The sequence below is a fragment of the Cololabis saira genome, chromosome 19 (assembly GCF_033807715.1).
Source record: "Cololabis saira isolate AMF1-May2022 chromosome 19, fColSai1.1, whole genome shotgun sequence".
In the NCBI taxonomy this organism is placed as follows: Eukaryota; Metazoa; Chordata; class Actinopteri; order Beloniformes; family Belonidae; genus Cololabis; species Cololabis saira.
This window is the reverse complement of record NC_084605.1, coordinates 22,873,002-22,890,418: the sequence shown is the minus strand read 5'-3', so window position 1 is coordinate 22,890,418 and position 17,417 is coordinate 22,873,002. Positions and strand designations below refer to the sequence as shown.

The window sequence follows — 17,417 nt, the reverse complement described above, 5'->3', positions numbered from 1 at the left end:
TTAGGAGCAGGAGCAGGAGGCTACTCTCAGCCACTTATTGATTCAGTTGCCATTGCCAACGCAGTTTCTCTCCTCTTTCTCGGGTTTATTTCAGCACCTGTCTAAAAGGGCCTACGAACTTTCTTTATGCTTCCAGCTTTTGAAAGACTATTTTGTTTTTAAATATATTCGTTGATGATCTTTAGAAAGGTTTTTCATAAATGATTCAATTTTTGCTTTATAAATATAACATCTTTTTAATGATATAAAGTGCAGAATTTTTTTTTTTTTAATGGCACCACCGGACCAGGATTTTTTTTTTCTCTTTAATTTTGACATTTTCCATTTTTTCAGTTTCTTCTGCGTAAAACCACTTTTGGTATTGATGCTGCTCATATAATCTTGAAGTGTGTCCTACTTTGAGAGTACCAATGTTTTAGTTTTAAATAAATACATTCTGTCCCAATTTTGTAGATTGTCTGTATCTGACCACAGTCTATTGTTTATTAGGGTTTGAATGAATAAAGTATTAATAATAAATGTAATAAATGGACATAATATCAAAATCCATAATTCAGCAATTAATTTAAACTAAAATAACTAATAAAATATGAAACACGAGTAATCTGTATGTTACAGGCATTAACCTGGACCAAAACCCGGGGAAGGAGACTAATAAACCGTTGATTGCTCAGCTATAGTTGTCCTGTCCTGATGCATAAATAAGGCAGTTGTGACTTGTGTTGCTCTCCAGGATGACTATTGCAATGAGGAACCAGGCCAGGTGGGAGGTGATGGACCAAACTGGAGTTTTCTACGGGGGTATCGCCTTGATGGTGATTGGGACTGTCCTGGTGGTCAGCAGCTTCCTCGCTCTGGGCTTCACTGGAACCTTTCTGGGTGAGTATGAAACCCACTCCGAACAGCAGATGTTAAACAAGGCACTAAAGCATTAAAAAGACCAAAAGCATGTTGAAAAACAAGCCTTGGGAAACTCTTACTGTAAATAGGACATGATATTACAACATTATTTCTGTGCTTCAGAATATGTTTGGGTGGTAATATAATAATATTACCCTTGACATCATTCTATGACTGTTACATTTCTAAACAACAGCATTTACCGGCCACTTTATGGTGAGCATATGGGCTCTCAATACTTTATATACCGAGTGTACCTAATTAAGGGGCTATGTAACTATGGAAACATCCTCTTTACAAACCAAAAAAATCCCTTCTTTTAACCAACTTTACAGTTAATTTATTTGATTCTGAAAATTAAATGTGAGATTCATGAACTTTAATGAAACTTGCTGAGAAAACAAGAAGTGTCTATTCTTCTGTCATTGTTATTCTGACCTCTATTTCCTATTTAACAGTGGAAAAACACAAAAAGTAAGAGTTGAGATGATACGAGAATGTCCTTCTTAAGTATTTTTATTCAATTAGTCACTGTTAGCAATGTTCCCGCCCAGTTAGGTCAATCCTGGTTCAGGTCCTTAAATCCATTTCTGTGCAGAGTTTGCATGTTCTCCCCGGGCTTGTGTGGGTTTTCTGATGGTTCTCCAGTTTTTCCCATTGTCCAAAAACATAGATGGCAGGTTAACTGGTGATTTACCCATGTGGAGATAGAGTATGTGTGTGTGGTTGTTTTGCCTCATGTGGTCCTGCGATGGACTGGTGATCAGTCCAGGGTGCTCCTCTGCCTTTCACCTAAGATAGCTGGGAAATGCTGCAGCAGGTAAGTAAGCAGGTATAGACGTGTAGGACGGATTTTTCTCCTTTTCTGATCTAAAAGGGTTATTCTTCCAGTTTATTCTGCAAATGAAACCCCTCTTTTATCCACGCTTTATCCATGAGCCTTTCTGTTTGGACCAGACCAACGGTTTATGTCTCAAAACAAGCATGGGCCACTAATACATTTAGAACAGCATGTAGAAAACAAAGATATGTGTCCAGACAGTTCTCACAGACTGTTCGGCGCTGGTGAAACGACCTGCCAAATGTAATCAGAGCGGAGGCGTCTCCTTCTATCTTCAAGAACCTCTTCGAAATGCATCTTTTCTGCCTACATCTTCTCTTACTCTACTTTTCACTTCTCTGTTTACAGCGATTCTCTAGTTTATTTTTGAGTGTGTTCTCCACTTGCACTTCCTATTTGCCTTTTTCCTTTTTGAAATCAATCTTTTTGCCTACTGAAAGTCTCCCTTTGCTTTTTGGCTTGGTTGTGATCCTTGTTGATGCAAGTAATGTATTAAAAGTGACGTCCTTATTGATAAGTGTCTGCTGCATGAAATGTAATGTAATTTGTGAATGTACTTTTTTCCAGTTCTGTCATCACTTCTGATTCTTACGCATTCAAACAAAATATGTTCATGTCCTTGATACTGGAGCATGCATCTGCTTCTTATTCTGAGTACATACGTGCTTCATTTCGCATGAAGATGAGCATCACATTTGCATGCTGATTGTTTGTCAAGTGTTGATATTCAGTTTCTAGGTCAGTCGACTAAATGAGTCATCTTCGGCCCCCAGACTGATCACCTCTGCTCCTGCACCTTCCCTGGCAATCAGTGGGTTGAAATCCAAGTCAATCAGGGATGGGAAGCAGGAGAAGTGCACTTGTGTGTCTCATAGCATGTGAAGCATGTGTCTAAATAAATCTTGTGTGAGAAACCTGCATCTGCACCTGCAAGTAAAGATGTGATTTTAAAGTCACATCAAAAGTTCTCTGTCCACCCACACTCACACCGCAGGAGGTGGGGCACCCCTTTGTGGTACTTTTTCAAAACGAAAAGGTTGATATGGTATAGTCAAAGTATTCGTATTTCTGCACTAAAAACATAAAAGGAATCAAGTAAAAAATTAAAGCTGCAAGCAGCGATGAACGGGCCCTCGCACCCTTGTGCACGTTCAGGCGTGCAAGTACTCAATACCGAGTCTGATGACACCACCCACGAGTCTTTATGTCAAACCATTCAATAGTTATGGCAGAAGGTAGTATTATCAAGTATGGACCAACCAGATGAAGGGGGGGCGCGCTTTTTGGCGTCTATCGTCGCCACGGTAACGCTTTTGACTGAGAAAAGTAATGCACGTCGTCGCAGGATGGAGACGCACATTTTGATGTATAACACACCTGGGTGCACGTTACGGTTCAAGCCGCATTAACTGCCGAAGGAATGGCATAAATTGCGCCAAAATGACACGATTAATTCAAAATGGCCGACTTCCTGTTGGGTTTCGGCCATGGCGCCAAGAGACTGGCCCTAATAAAGAGGCTAATCCTTCAGGCTAAACAGGGGCATCCAGCTTATTAATTAAAATTTCCAAATCAAGAATTCAGGAGAATCTGGGATGTATTTAATCAACTAATGTTAATATTGTTAGTTTGTTTTCCTATTTTCTTCATCTTTGCTGTCTTTTTCTTTTATTTATTAGTGGTTGAAAGAAATGAAAGCTAAATGGATGATGTGAGTGAAATATGAAGTGGTGGTTTGCTAAGTCATTGGATCCTACTGTGACCACCGCTGTAATGGAGAAGCAACGGCCAAAAGGAGTGTGGAGAACAACACCCCTGCACAGTTAAATATACAGCCCCCTCGGTTTTACACCATAGTTCTCACCTACCTTCTCATATGCAGGTTTTGGTGCAACAAATGCTGATAAACAGATGGTCCTTTCAGGGAAGACCATGTTGTTACATCATGACAATGCCAAACATCATTCTGCATGTATAACGGCTGTGTGGCTCTGTAGTGTGAAGACTCCAGGTAGTAAACTGACCTCCCTCCTCCCTTATCTTGCCGTTCCCTCCAATAATGAATCATACATTATAGAATTAGCTTAACTGAAAGGTCAGCGGCTGAACTGAAAATCACAGGAACACCTCCACGGTGGGATGATGTCCAGTATCATATTCCTGCTGACAAATTATTTCTCACTAAAACTGATATGCTTGCCTTTCTTTCCTGCACCGTAATCCAAGAACTGTTCCTAGATGCTCAGGATGAGAGTCTGCGTAATGATGTTTTTTCATGCAACTCCTAATGACAGCATGTTTCCTTTACCACACCTCCTAATGTGGAGGACAACATAATTGAGGACATAGCCTGTAGGTGTGAGTTGTGATTTAATATGTCTTAGTGGCTCTATATTAAGCTTCTTGAGTCACTGTGACCTGATGATTCAAACTAATGACCCAGGGGTAGAGACAAAGGTCCAGTCAAAATGTAATTACACCTAGTGTTACCATGTTGACCACCTGGCCTGTGATCCAAACTCCGATAACAACCTACTCATTACAGACCAACACCTTTTAATATTTACACTGAGGACCAAACTCTGCTCTTCTGGAGACCCAAATTTTAGATTTTCGTAACGATGAATCGAGAAAATAAGACACTGTGACACAGGAAAATTTAAAAAATAAATAAAATTGTTACGCTTGGCTTTGAGATCTGAATGGTCCATTTGTTGTAACTCAAGAGGTCATAAATTGAGGTTGGCTTATATTGTTTGAGCCCAGTTGTAGCTGGTTTTCTATTATATACTCAACAGATTTGTTTATATAATCTTTTTTTTCCCGTCATACCTTTTCATATGCGCACACATAATGGAAATGTTGTATAACCCTGGCGTTAACAGGTTTTTGACAGAAAACAGGGACAGCTCAACAAGTGTAATTCAACAGGTAATTTTTACCCACTGCAAGTGTGTGTGTGTGTGTGTGTGTGTGTGTGTGTGTGTGTGTGTGTGTGTGTGTGTGTGTGTGTGTGTGTGTGTGTGTGTGTGTGTGTGTGTGTGTGTGTGTGTGTGTGTGTGTGTGTGTGTGTGTGTGTGTGTGTGTGTGAATATTTGTTTGTGGATGTGCAGGGGGATGCGTAAGGAAAGCAGCTGAATGCATATGTCATGTTATGGCTCTAAATGGGTCAGATAATGTTTGTGTGTTTTGTGTGGGTGTAATGCTCTAGGCTTGTTACACAGCAGTCCAGAGTAAGTCCTCAGGTTGCAGTGGGCAATGCCCTAGTTTGAGATGTTCCCAATACATTTGCTTGATATCCAGCACTTGATAAAGTACCAGTATCAAATGCATGAGTTTTGTTATCAAGGCTCCAGTGTATTCACTTCCCATTATTTAGGCATACGTAGTGATTCAGATTCAGATTGCTTTTATTTGCCATTTGTGTTAAACACATAGGAATTTGTCACGGTGGTAACAGTGTGCGCATTCAGTATATTATTTTCACATATAAATAATTAAATAACAGACACACAACACCACAGTGAGGGAGTAATCAAAAAATAAAGTGCAGGCATATACAATAAGTTATAGTCCAGTTTTAGTTTTTTAGGTGACACCATTGACCAGTGCCAGTGTCACTAAGGAGTGGGAGGGAAACCTGAGTCGTTGATCCGCCTGGCGGGGGAGGGGAAGAAGCTGAGTCTGTGGCGGCTTTCACAGCCTTAGGTAGTCTCAGCCTCATACCAGAGGGGAGGAGAGTGAAGAGGCCATGGCCAGGGTGAGAGGGACCGGCCATGATCTTCCTAGCCCTTCTCAATGCCCTGGAGTTGAGGGACTTCAGGAAGGGCAAGGGGCAGCCAATCACTCTCTCCGTGTCTAAGTGTGTGTGTCACTCGCTGCAGCTTGTGGAGGTCCCTTGCAGCTGTAGCGGGGAACCAGGTGATGATGGAGTGGGTAAGAGTGGATTCAATGATGGCCGTGTAAAACTGGGCCATCATGGTCCTTGGCAGCCTGAACTTCCCAAGCTGGCGGAGGAAGAACAGTCTTTTCTGGGCCTTTTTCAGGAGGGTCGTGGAGTTCAGTTCCCACTTCAAGTCCCTGGTGATGGTGATTCCCAGAAAGCGGAAAGAGTCCACAGAGTCCACCTGTGTGTCTCCCAGCACGATGGGGAGGGACTGCGTTTCTCCAGAAGTCCACCATCTCCACTGTCTTGCGGGTGTTGAGCTCCAGGTTGTTGTGGCAGCACCAACTCAGCAGCCGCTCGATCTCCCTCCTGTAGGCCGACTCGTCACACCTGGAGATGAGGCCCACCAGGGTGGTGTCGTCAGCGAACTTTAGGAGCTTGACCGAGGGGTGGAGGGAAATGCAGCTGTTGGTGTACAGGGAGAATAGGAGAGGGGACAGAACGCAGCCCTGCGAGGAGCCGGTACTGGTGGACCTGGGGCTGGGGATGCACTTCCCCAGCTTCACCCTGTTGGTGAGGAAGTCTATGATCCACCTCCTAGTGGGGACTGGGACCTGCAGCAGGGAAAGCTGGTTCCCCAGGACGGATGGGAGGATGGTGTTGAAGGCGCTGCTGAAGTCCACAAACAGGAACCTGACGTAGTTGCCTGCTGCCTGATGTTCAGATTGTGAATGTGGCAGGGTGGAGTAGCTGCAGCCACTCAAGCTGACGAGACACAGGTGTGTCCCGTCAGCTTCTCCACCCTGCCAGCCTTGATAAGGACTGGGAGACTGCAGCTGTGGGAGAGACTCAGAATGAAGAAGCTGCTGCGTGAGGTGCTTGTGCACTGGGTGATCTGCTGTTAATAAAGGTTCTGCACGAAAACTCTGTGTCTCTCCATCCTTCGGGCGGGCCCCCGTAGCATCCACCCTGCTACATCTGGCACCCAACGTGGGGCCCGAAGAATGGACGAGAGAGGCACGGAGCGGGCCCTGGACACGCTCGCCCGGGCCATGGCGGGCATGGCGGTCGCCTTCCGGGACCAGGGCGAGCGGCAGCTGGCCACCATAGAAGCCCTGGTGGCCGCGGGGCGACCCACCCCTGCACCCCGTCTGAGGGCCGCCGCAGCAACGCGGGAGGAGCTGGCGGCGCCGCAGCTGAGAGGCCGGGAGGCAGAAGCTGCGGGCCGCCAAGCAACGGCTCCCGAGGCGGTGGGACCCGCGGAGCGACCCATCCCTGCACCCCGTCTGAGGTTCGCCGCGGCAGCGCTGGTGGCGCTGCAGCCGACCGGCCGTGAGGCAGTGGCTGCAGGCCGCCAGGCGACGGCTCCCAGAACGGAGGCGGAGGCAGAGTTGGCGGGGGAGGCGGCTTCGGAGGCGCAGCCGCCAGCGACGGCGGGTCCCGCGGAGACGGGGCCGGACCTGCGGCCAGAGCAGAGTGTGGGGGAAGAGGCGGTCCTGGAGGCGGACCAGCAGCCCGCGCAGGGCTGCGTCGCGGAGGTGAAGGAGGCAGTCGTGCGCGCACCGGGTGGCCCGAGATCACCATGGGCCCGGCCCCGAGCGCATCCTCCACGGCGAGCGGGCCGACGCCCGGGGAGACCACCCCGACCGTTCCGCGGCTCAGGCCGACGCCGGGGGCGACCACCCGACCAGGAAGCCCGGAGGGTTCCTCTCCCGCTCCGAGGGGGCGGGGGGGGGGAGTAGGCTCGGCCGGACGGACCCCGGCTCGAGGTTGGCGTTGGGGGTGTGTGGCAGGGTGGAGTAGCTGCAGCCACTCAGGCTGACGAGACACAGGTGTGTCCCGTCAGCTTCTTCACCCTGCCAGCCTTGATAAGGACTGGGAGACTGCAGCTGTGGGAGATACTCAGAATGAAGAAGCCGCTGCGTGAGGTGCTTGTGCACTGGGTGATCTGCTGTTAATAAAGGTTCTGCACGAAAACTCTGTGTCTCTCCATCCTTCGGGCGGGCCCCCGTAGCATCCACCCTGCTACAGTGAACATGACCTAACTCTTTTATATATCTGGTTGAACCTGGGGAGGATGAGGATGTCTTCTTCTATTTTTTTATTTATTTTTTTAATAATAAATCATGTTTCAGGCAGGTTGTAAATCCAGTACGACTTTATTGTATACATGGGCTTAAATAATATTGTTAGTGTTAATTTCATATTATGTAAACAATATGAAAAACATATCCAAATATGTTGTAACTTTAGGTTGTGTAGTTACAATATTATATTATAATGAAATGTTTATTTTTCATATGCAGTGAAATTTGTCAGTTTTCATTAAAACAATTTGATTCTGGTTACGCAGCACTGATATGTGTCAATTTTTACATAGAAAAAGTTGATAATACGAGCACTGAAATGTGTATTTTCTGCCAACAACCACACATGGTTACACTCACTCCTATGGGCAACTTAGAATCACCAATGAGCCTGACATACATGTTTTTGGACTATGGGAGGAACCTCGAGTACTTGGAGAAAATCAGTGTAAGCATCCACAGAACCCATGCTAGCACTTGAACCAGGAACAGTACAATCTCTATTGGAAAAAATAAAATAAAAACCCCATTGGTGCCCAATAAAATGAAATCACTAATGTGAAAGCCTTCTTCGACTTGATTTAGGGCTGAAAAATGTTATATGTAACTTACCCCAAAACGAAGGTGTGCAAAAGCTTTTACATCACCAACAATGAAACTAGAGTGATGGTCGACATCATGGCAGTGGCTACGAAGAGGGAAAAAAGAGAGAAACCAATCCAGAGATGAAAAAAAAAAAATGTCTTGCACATGGTTGTCAAGGTGACTAATTTCACCTACAGGGGGAGACTTGGAGCAAAACATCACAAAAGTTCATTTTTACTGCTTTAGTTGTGACTTTTCAATCAGAAATTGTGGAGCAAAGTTATAGATGCAATCTACTTATGCAACAAAAAGTTTTGTGTAGAAAGAATATGAAGTCGGAGGAAAAACAATTATAGCTGTGCCTGAGTGTTAGGTAAGCCTGAATTATGGTTCTGCGTCGAATCGACGCTGTGCCTACGCCGTCACCGTGACGCCGTCGTGAACCCTTCAGACTTCTCCGTCACTCCATTTCACCACGGTGCAGTACCTCCCGTGACTGCTTGGTCACGATCTTTTCCTGAATGGTTTATCCGACTTTTCCGGACACAGTGAATGAAAGAGATAAGGACAACTATTGTGCAAAAAACCAAAACAAAAAAAAATCACACATACACGGAGAAAAGAGCGCTGAAAGTTCACGACTGCTTCAAACCGGAAACCGGAAATGCATTGCTACCAAGCGAACCAATCACAGCCCTCTCCGTCTGCGTTTGGTCTGCGTCGCCTTAGACGCGTAGTTACAATTTTTGGGAGGTACGCGTCAGTGACGGCGTCAGTGACGGCGTCAGTGACGGCGTGTGGTACACGTCGACGCGTACCCTACGGCGGAGGCACGGCTGAGGCACGGCTGAGGCACGGCTGAGGCACGGCGGAGGCACGGCGGAGGCACGGCGTCGTTTTGACGCAGAACCATAACTCAGCCTTTAGTCATCTCATCCCCTGAAGAATGTACAGTAGCTGACAACTTTCCAGAAAGCAGCAGACACGGCTCCAAATTTGAATCTCAAGCGAGCCTTATACTCGTACCACACAGCAACCTTCTAAATACATTCACAGATACATTCCCAGGGATTGGCTTTTCCAGGAAATTCACTGAGTTCACCACGTGAGTTGATGAGAAGTCGCAGGACATAGCCTGTAGTAACGTGAAGTAACGCTCGTTTCCAAAGTGTTTATCAGCTTCACAAAAACACACGCCTCGATGCTTCAGCCTTACAGTGTAAATAAATGTGTTCAGATATTTTTGAAAGATGTATCATGAGCATTTCTAGTTCCTTACACGAACGAGCGAGATTTCAAGCACTTTTGCAGCAATAAAACTCAAGGTGTTTTCACATTAGGTCATTTTCATGGAGTTACTTTTTGGGCCGGAGTAGCAGCCGGGTGCCATGCAGCAGTCAGACAGGGCAGCATTAGCGAGGCTGTGTGATGCTAGTGTCCTATTCACTGGCATCTGCACTCTGATGTCAGCACCCTGTTGTTTTGTCAGGAACTAGTGAAAAATGCCCCGTTGCACAGTAAGCAAGCCAAAGACCTGTCCTGTCTGGTCCGACTTTGAAACAAGATGTCAAGGTTGATGTCATAGCAGAAACCATGGCAACGGAGGGATGCAAACCAGCAGACATTACGTAAAGTGGAACCAAATTGATGTGTGTGTGTGTGTGTGTGTGTGTGTGTGTGTGTGTGTGTGTGTGTGTGTGTGTGTGTGTGTGTGTGTGTGTGTGTGTGTGTGTGTGTGTGTGTGTGTGTGTGTGTGTGTGTGTGTGTCTGTGTCTGTGTCTGTGTCTGTGTGTCTGTGTGTGTGTCTGTGTGTGTGTGGTTTCATTTGTGGATTTTTGCAGGTGATTATTTTGGCATTCTGATGGATGAAGAGGCGACAGGTTTCCCCTTCAACATCATGGAGAATCCGATGTACTGGGGCAGCACTGCCAACTACCTCGGCCTGGCTCTCATGTAAGTACATGTGTGTGGGTGCAAGTGTGCGGAGGGTTTGGACAGGCATTAAAGTCACTTAATTCTAATTGTTTTTAGCCTTGACTTTTAGCCACGTGACAGAGTACCAATGTGCGTCAAATGACCTTCTAAGTAAAGACAAAGCACGTATAAACTCCAAAGAAGGTGAACTGAAAAGTGTTGTTTACTCCAAGTTGCAAATCACTCCTGTAAAAGGTAGGCATGAAAAGAAAAAGTGTGCTCCTGTTTCTATGGCAACCATGGCAACATGGCTTGGGGCTCAACTCGCGTAGTTACTAGGCAAGCTTTCCAGGGTTGATGAACCAGGCACTGATTGAGCGGTGAGCATTCTTTTGTTCCGCTCCCAGCGCTTGCATATGAACCCCATTATCCCTCTGAGCATGTCTTTTGGGCTCTTTATTATGACTTATCTGAATTTAGTTCACATGTTCATTTTGTATGCCAAGCTTTTGGGGACCAAACTGCTGCAACCTTTTTCTCCCTCCTCACCCCCTCCCCTTTTATTGCTCTGCCAGTTTAGATCCTTGGGTCGCTCCGTTAGTACCGTCTCCATGGAGGCAGACGTGATGAAAAAAGAAAAAACTTTTACGAAAGTAGTATAGATTTTAGGCAGAATTATGGGATTGAGCAAGGGTTGCATTGTGTATAAAACAGAGGGAAAACATTCATAAATGTTAAGGCCACTATCTGGTCACTTTCAAATATAAAATGAATATTTTTCCTACATCACCTGTGTAATCAATCATCATTTGAGTTTTTCGACTAGGTCTCTATGAACAGGGCTGGTGTAATTTCAACACTTAAAGTTCTTAAAAAGTGACATGAACATGTCAGAAAGTGAAGAAGTCAGCTTGAACTCAGGCAGGAGATGAGTGAGTACGTTTCTACTGCCATTTCCAAATGTTTCTTTTGTGATGAGTACAGCTGCTGCTTCACTGCAAAGAACAAGAACACAGTGTCTGTTAAAAACAAACTTGGATCTGGTTGGAACTGGGAGATTTCCAAAACTTTGGAGAAGAGAACAACAAGAGACGTCAACACAAATTCCCAGATGTCTGCAAAGAAGATTCGCGCTGAACTGGTTTCATGGAAGGTTGTCAAGGGGGCTCTTAATCACCTCTTAATCACCATAAAAATACAATGATGACGTTGGAACATATGAATCAATTTTATCACTCTCACCTTTAGTCTGTTGATGAAAATTGATGCTACGTTTGTTTAGTGAAGGAAGGGAGAAGCTTTCAACCCAAAACCAGTTCCCACAGTAAAGCATGCTGTTGGGAGCATGATGCTGTGGGGCTGTTTCACTGCTTCAGGTACAGGGAACCCTCTTCATTGGCATGGGAGGAAAAAATTGTGGATTATGTTTATTTTACAAGAGTAATGAAATGACATGAGTTGCCAGTCGCTAGAGGGTTTTGCTACCAGACCCTAACACAAAGAAAACATGGAAATTCATCCCAAACCTTTTGAAGGGGAGTAAAAACAAGAAAATCTGTGAAAAGACCTCAAGGTTAATGTCTCTGATGAACTTTTGTTAACACCTGCCATTAATATGCATCTTTAAATGTTTCAAGCAACATCTTGTCGTCACGTTTCACTGGCCTGCCCTACATGAATGTGGCCTGCATATACCAAATGCATCCATGCAGGCATTTTTTTAACTTGTCAGAATCTGTTATTCACCTAATGTGCAAACCACCTAATGTCAAACATGACTCTTTAAGGCTGTCCCCGAGTACCAGAGTCGGTTTACCTCCAACCAGAAGGTTGTCCCCAGCTCTGTCCAAGTGCCAGTGCGTGGATTGGACGCTGAGCCCCACATTGCACCGATTCCTCCAACCACCAAGGGAACACAAGCTAACATAAATGTAGGACGTGTCAGAAAGTGTATCCGTTGTGAACTAAGTTACTGCCAGACAAAAATCAAGAAGTTCTTCTTTCATCAGTTTGCAGTGTTATCTAAATGTTAACAGTTAAAAAAGGGACATTTTAATGATCTTTACAATGTTAATCAATTTTCTCACATACTAGTGAGTAAGTTATTGAGAATCCCCTCATCATTTTTCTGTCTGATACATAGTTTTTTAGAACCTCATTACTGACACCCATGAAGCTGCTTTTATTTGATAACACTGGACAATTAAACACAAAAATAGAAAAGTTATTGCATTTGTAACAAACAAACATATTTCTAAACAGAAAAAGAATGCACAAACTCGCACTGACGTTTCCCACTTTGACCGAAAGCGATGAGGTTATCCTGTCGATCCACGTCAGTAATCGCACACAAACAACACTCGTGGCTCTCATCCACATCTGAAGGACCCGAGGAGGGAGAAAAGTTCTCCCTCTCCCGCTTAGCCCACAATGGCTGTCATTGTCTCCCACACATTAGACCTCTTACTTTTCGCTCAGTGTCACCTGGATGAGAGATTAGCAGGAACACTTAGCAGGAATGCACACTCACTATTACATTACACCAACCAGACTTGTGCAAATGAAAAAGAATATTGTGTAACTCTGCTGCATGATGTCAGCTCTTTTTTTTGGCGTCTTGTCACGCATATTTGTATGAACTGCTGATCCAACTGAACCAAGGCAAAGTGACAGAGTCGCCAGGAAAGAAATTCAATTTAATGTTCTGCAGCACTTCTTATGCAACAGTATAATATCCTGTTATATAATGTTGGGGGGTTTAAGATTGAGGAGTGTAAAAGTAAATAAAATCTGTCATTTGGAATCAACTTTCAGCCAACTTTAGTTGTCACTGTTCCCTCTAAAGCCTGAATTATGGTTCTGCGTCAACCCAACGCAGAGCACACGCCGTCACTGTGACGCCGTCGTGAACCCTTTGGACTTCTCCGTCACTCCATTTCTCCGCGGTGCAGTACCCCCCGCAACCGCTAGTTAGCGATCTTTTTCTGAATGGTTTATCCGAGTTTTTCCGGTCACAGTGAATCAAAGAGATAAGGACAACTATTGTGCAAAAAAACAAAACAAAAAGAATCACACATAAACGAAGAAAATAGCCCTGAAAGTTCACTACTGCTTCAAACCGGAAACCGGAAATGCGTTGCTTCTAAGCGAACCAATCACAGCCCTCTCCGTCTGCGTGTGGTGTCCGTCGCCTCGACGCGTAGTTACAATTTTCGGGAGGTGCACGTCAGTGACGGCGTCAGTGATGGCGTCAGTGACGGCGTGTGGTCTGCGTCGACACAAACCACACGCCGTAGGCACGGCGTCGTTTTGACGCAAAACCATAAAGCTTAAAGTGTCACATTTTAAGGGCAAAATTCTGATCTGTTCTATCAAATCAACCTTGAAACCTTTAGTCACTGCGCTGGTGTGTTTTCCTTTTATACTGTATACACAGATACAGGATGGTCATTCACGCCTTTATTTGCATTTTTAAAGAGACGTGCTCAAGTATATCCCATCAATTACTTATGAATAATTATGGTCTCCTAAAGATGAATCCTGAATTATTTGGTATAACTTTGGTTCCACTTTTCTTGTAATGAAATCAAATTGATATTTGTGTTTTGATGTAATATATCTTGACACCTGGGATGGTTTTCCATCATATTAGAATAATATTCTACATGTAACTAACACTAGGGCTCAAGATTCAAGATTCTTTATCGTCACACAGTATACCATATAATGACGTGCATCATTACTGACAATGAAATGTTATGTGCTTGGTGTCGACTCAACTTTACACACTTATATTTAAGAGGTAAATGTAGATAAAAGAGGTACGAATATGTAAATTAAAAATATATTCATAGTAGTAATAATAAAAATAACACAAGAAGTAAATAGAAAATACAATAGAATAGAAATAAGATCCATCCATCCATCATCTATACCCGCTTTATCCCTTGCGGGGTCACGGGGGTCTGCTGGAGCCTATCCCAGCTCATTTTAGGTGAGAGGCAGGGGTTACACCCTGGACAGGTCACCAGTCACAGGGCCACATGTAAACACACAAACCATGCACACAATCACACTCACGCTCACACCTACGAGCAATTCAGAATCACCAATTAACCTAATATGCATGTTTTTGGACTGTGGGAGGAAGCCGGAGTACCCGGAGAGAACCCACGCAAGCACGGGGAGAACATGCAAACTCCACACAGAAAGGCCCCTGCCGGGCCTGGGAGTCGAACCGGGGACCTTCTTGCTGTGAGGCAACAGTGCTAACCACTAAGCCACCGTGCTGCTGAAATAAGAATAAGATGAAATCAATACAACTCTGTATTTGTGTACGAAATGTGTAACACACAGGGGGGGCATGAGTAGTTGGGAATTTGGATGACTGGGGTTAGCGAAGATCCTTCTGGCCTTCCTCCTGCAGCGCTGGTTGTAAATGTCCTGGACGGTTGGCAACTCTGGTGGTTGGCAACAACCTTATGGTTGTACCCTCTGCGGTGCTTTGTGTTTGAGGATGACACAGCTGCCGTACCAGGCCGTGATGTTCCCAGTCAGGATAGTCTCGATCAGTTAATGAGTATTCTGGTGTCCTTGCCAAACCTTCTAGGTCTCCACAGAGACTTTGTCTCGATGACCTGATGATAATGTCAGTATGGCGTGACCGGCCGGGAGCTGACACGCTCCACTGCTGCTCCCTCTATGTGAAAAGGGGGCATGTCCTCCTCTCTGTAGCCTCCGGAAGTTCATGATCAGCTCTTTGGTCTTGCTGTTGTTGTTGAGCAGGAGGTTGTTGGCTTTGAACCATGAAGTAAGTCCTGCAACCTCCTCTCTGTAGACCAATTCATCGTTGTCGGTGATGCAGCCGATGATAGTGGTGTCATCTGCAAACTTGATGGTCATGATGGAGCTGTACATGGAGGACACAGCCCTGGGGGGCCCAGTGTTCAGAGTTAGTGTGGAGTAAGTGACTCTACCAACCCGCACAGACTGCAGCCTGTTTGATAAAAAGTCCAGGATCCATCTGCACATTGATGGTCGGATGTGCAGAACCCTAAGCGTCATAATTAGTGTGGCTGCAGTTGGATGCAGTCAGAAGCTTAACTGAAGTCCACAAACAGAATTCACACATAACGGTTGCTCTGGTCCAGGTGAGAGAGGGCCGTGTGGAGTGCAAATGCCACAGATCTGTTGACCTGTTTGGCCCGTAAGCAAATTGGACCAGTCGCGTCCAGCTGGCAGATATGTTGCGATGTTTGGCTTTGACTAGCTTTTCAAAGTGGTGGAGGTGTGTGCAATATGGAAATAGTCATTCAGATGCCTCCCATTCTGCTTCTTTGGGAATGGGATTATTTTTAGTTTTCTTGAGACATGTGGAGACTACAGACTGGAGCATGGAAAGATTTAAAAAGTATTTGAAGACATGAGCCAACATCTGCCCTCATATTTGGTTGATGGGAACATTTTTGCCAGGGGGTTCTTTTGGTGACATGAGCGGGACCTGCATAATATCAGGCAGTTTCTTTTGATAATTTGGTTCACTGCTGTACAATTTAGACTTCCAGTTGTTTGTGAGAACTATGGAAGACAAAATCACAAATGCTAAATCATCTTTCTTGCTGCAGGCGCTCAGCTACCTAGCTACAAAATCATTTTTTTTGTCCCTGAACCTGTCTTGCGATGTATTTTACCATTTCATACAGTATATTTTTGCTGTTACACTGCAGATATTGTAACGTTTAAACGTTGTGGTGTGAGCTGCAGCTGAGCAGCAGCAAGGTGAGGTACAAATGGCGGTGAAGGTGGAATTTGGCCCAGAGCTGAGAGTGATCTTCAGAAAGTCTGAGCGCCATTGTTCTCCCCGGCTCAGAGGTACGCCTCCCCCCACAAGTAAAACACATGATGTGAGGCAACTAAAGATCAGACTTCCTCACTTTTATACTTACTCTGCTAATGTTACGAGGGAAACACAAATTAAATAGAGGTCAGAGGACTAGAGTGGATTTTCTAAACAGCTTGATTGAATAATCCTTGCAATGATGCACTTGGTTTGTAATTACGTGAAACTTAACGACTGGTGGCATCTATTTGTAATTTTTTGTTGGCTTCTTTACAGAAATAATAGGTATTTTATGTTTGAAGGCAGAATCTTGCATAAGGGTCATATTTATCTTCATATTCCCTGGCTTGCATGCAGGTAATGGGTGTAAAACAAGCCAGTACTGAGTTCAGTATTACCAGCAAGAAAAATGAATATTTAAGTGAAGGATTACAGACGTTCTTGGTTATTACTTTGGACTTGACATTGAGGTGCATCCAGTGGTCAATGCATGTGTTACTCTGAGGTGGCACTGTCAGAATCTGTACTCCGTGCCATAGTGTATGCTTCCACCATGAACAGATCACATATGTCTGCTGTAGTAGAAAACCCTCCACCGTAGCCTGACACGCCCCCTGCCATCTGCATCAACTCTGCAACAGATGTGAGTGGTCCATTTGATACTTTTCCTTTTTCCTTCAGCGGATTTTGCTGCTAATTTTTTTAAACCAAGTTGAAAGATTAATTGCAACTGTCACGTGTGGGCTCAAGGTGTGGACCCAAACGCAGGAGAGAGAGGGAGGCCTGAGGCAGGAGTTCTCAAAAACAAAAGGATTTATTCCACAACAGGTAAAAACAAAAGCACTGCTCGGCAGGATCTAAACTCAACAAAAACAGGAATCCAAAAAACCAGGGGAAACAGACAGACAGAACTGAAACTCAAACTGGGGGGAAGTGTCAAACCCTGACAGCAATATCACCAAAAATGATTGTTGCTCAACATTTATGAGCTTTAACTCACAAAATATGTGCAGTTCTCAGGTACATAATGGAAGTAAATAAAGGAAGTTCAGCACTTTAGCGAAGAACTACATTTTGTGGTGTAATGACTGCGACACAAGCAACGGCAGACAAATATAAATCCCAACTACGACATAAGTCTCCAAAATAGACTATGTGCATATGAGCTACTTAGAAATGCATTATTATTGCATTTATTTTTGTACAATAATTTGTGATGAGGATGTGGGGACAAATCGTCTTACCAGAAACCCTGAATGGGGTTAAAAATCTTGATTCTGTTGTGGCCAACCAATGTGCAAAAATAATTTTTCATGCTTACTAAACCACTCCTTAATGCATTCTCATATGGGAAGAAAATAACTT

At 44.6% G+C, this 17,417-nt stretch overlaps 1 protein-coding gene across 1 annotated transcript in view; it reads left to right on the top strand.

Moving 5' to 3' along the window:
- pemt (phosphatidylethanolamine N-methyltransferase) overlaps window positions 1-17,417 on the top strand; it is a 94,982-nt gene that overhangs the window by 59,227 nt on the left and 18,338 nt on the right. Inside the window, exons 4-5 of the mRNA XM_061708640.1 lie at window positions 734-879; window positions 10,141-10,252. Coding sequence (XP_061564624.1) covers window positions 734-879; window positions 10,141-10,252 — 258 coding nt within the window. The remainder of the gene's footprint in view (window positions 1-733; window positions 880-10,140; window positions 10,253-17,417) is intronic.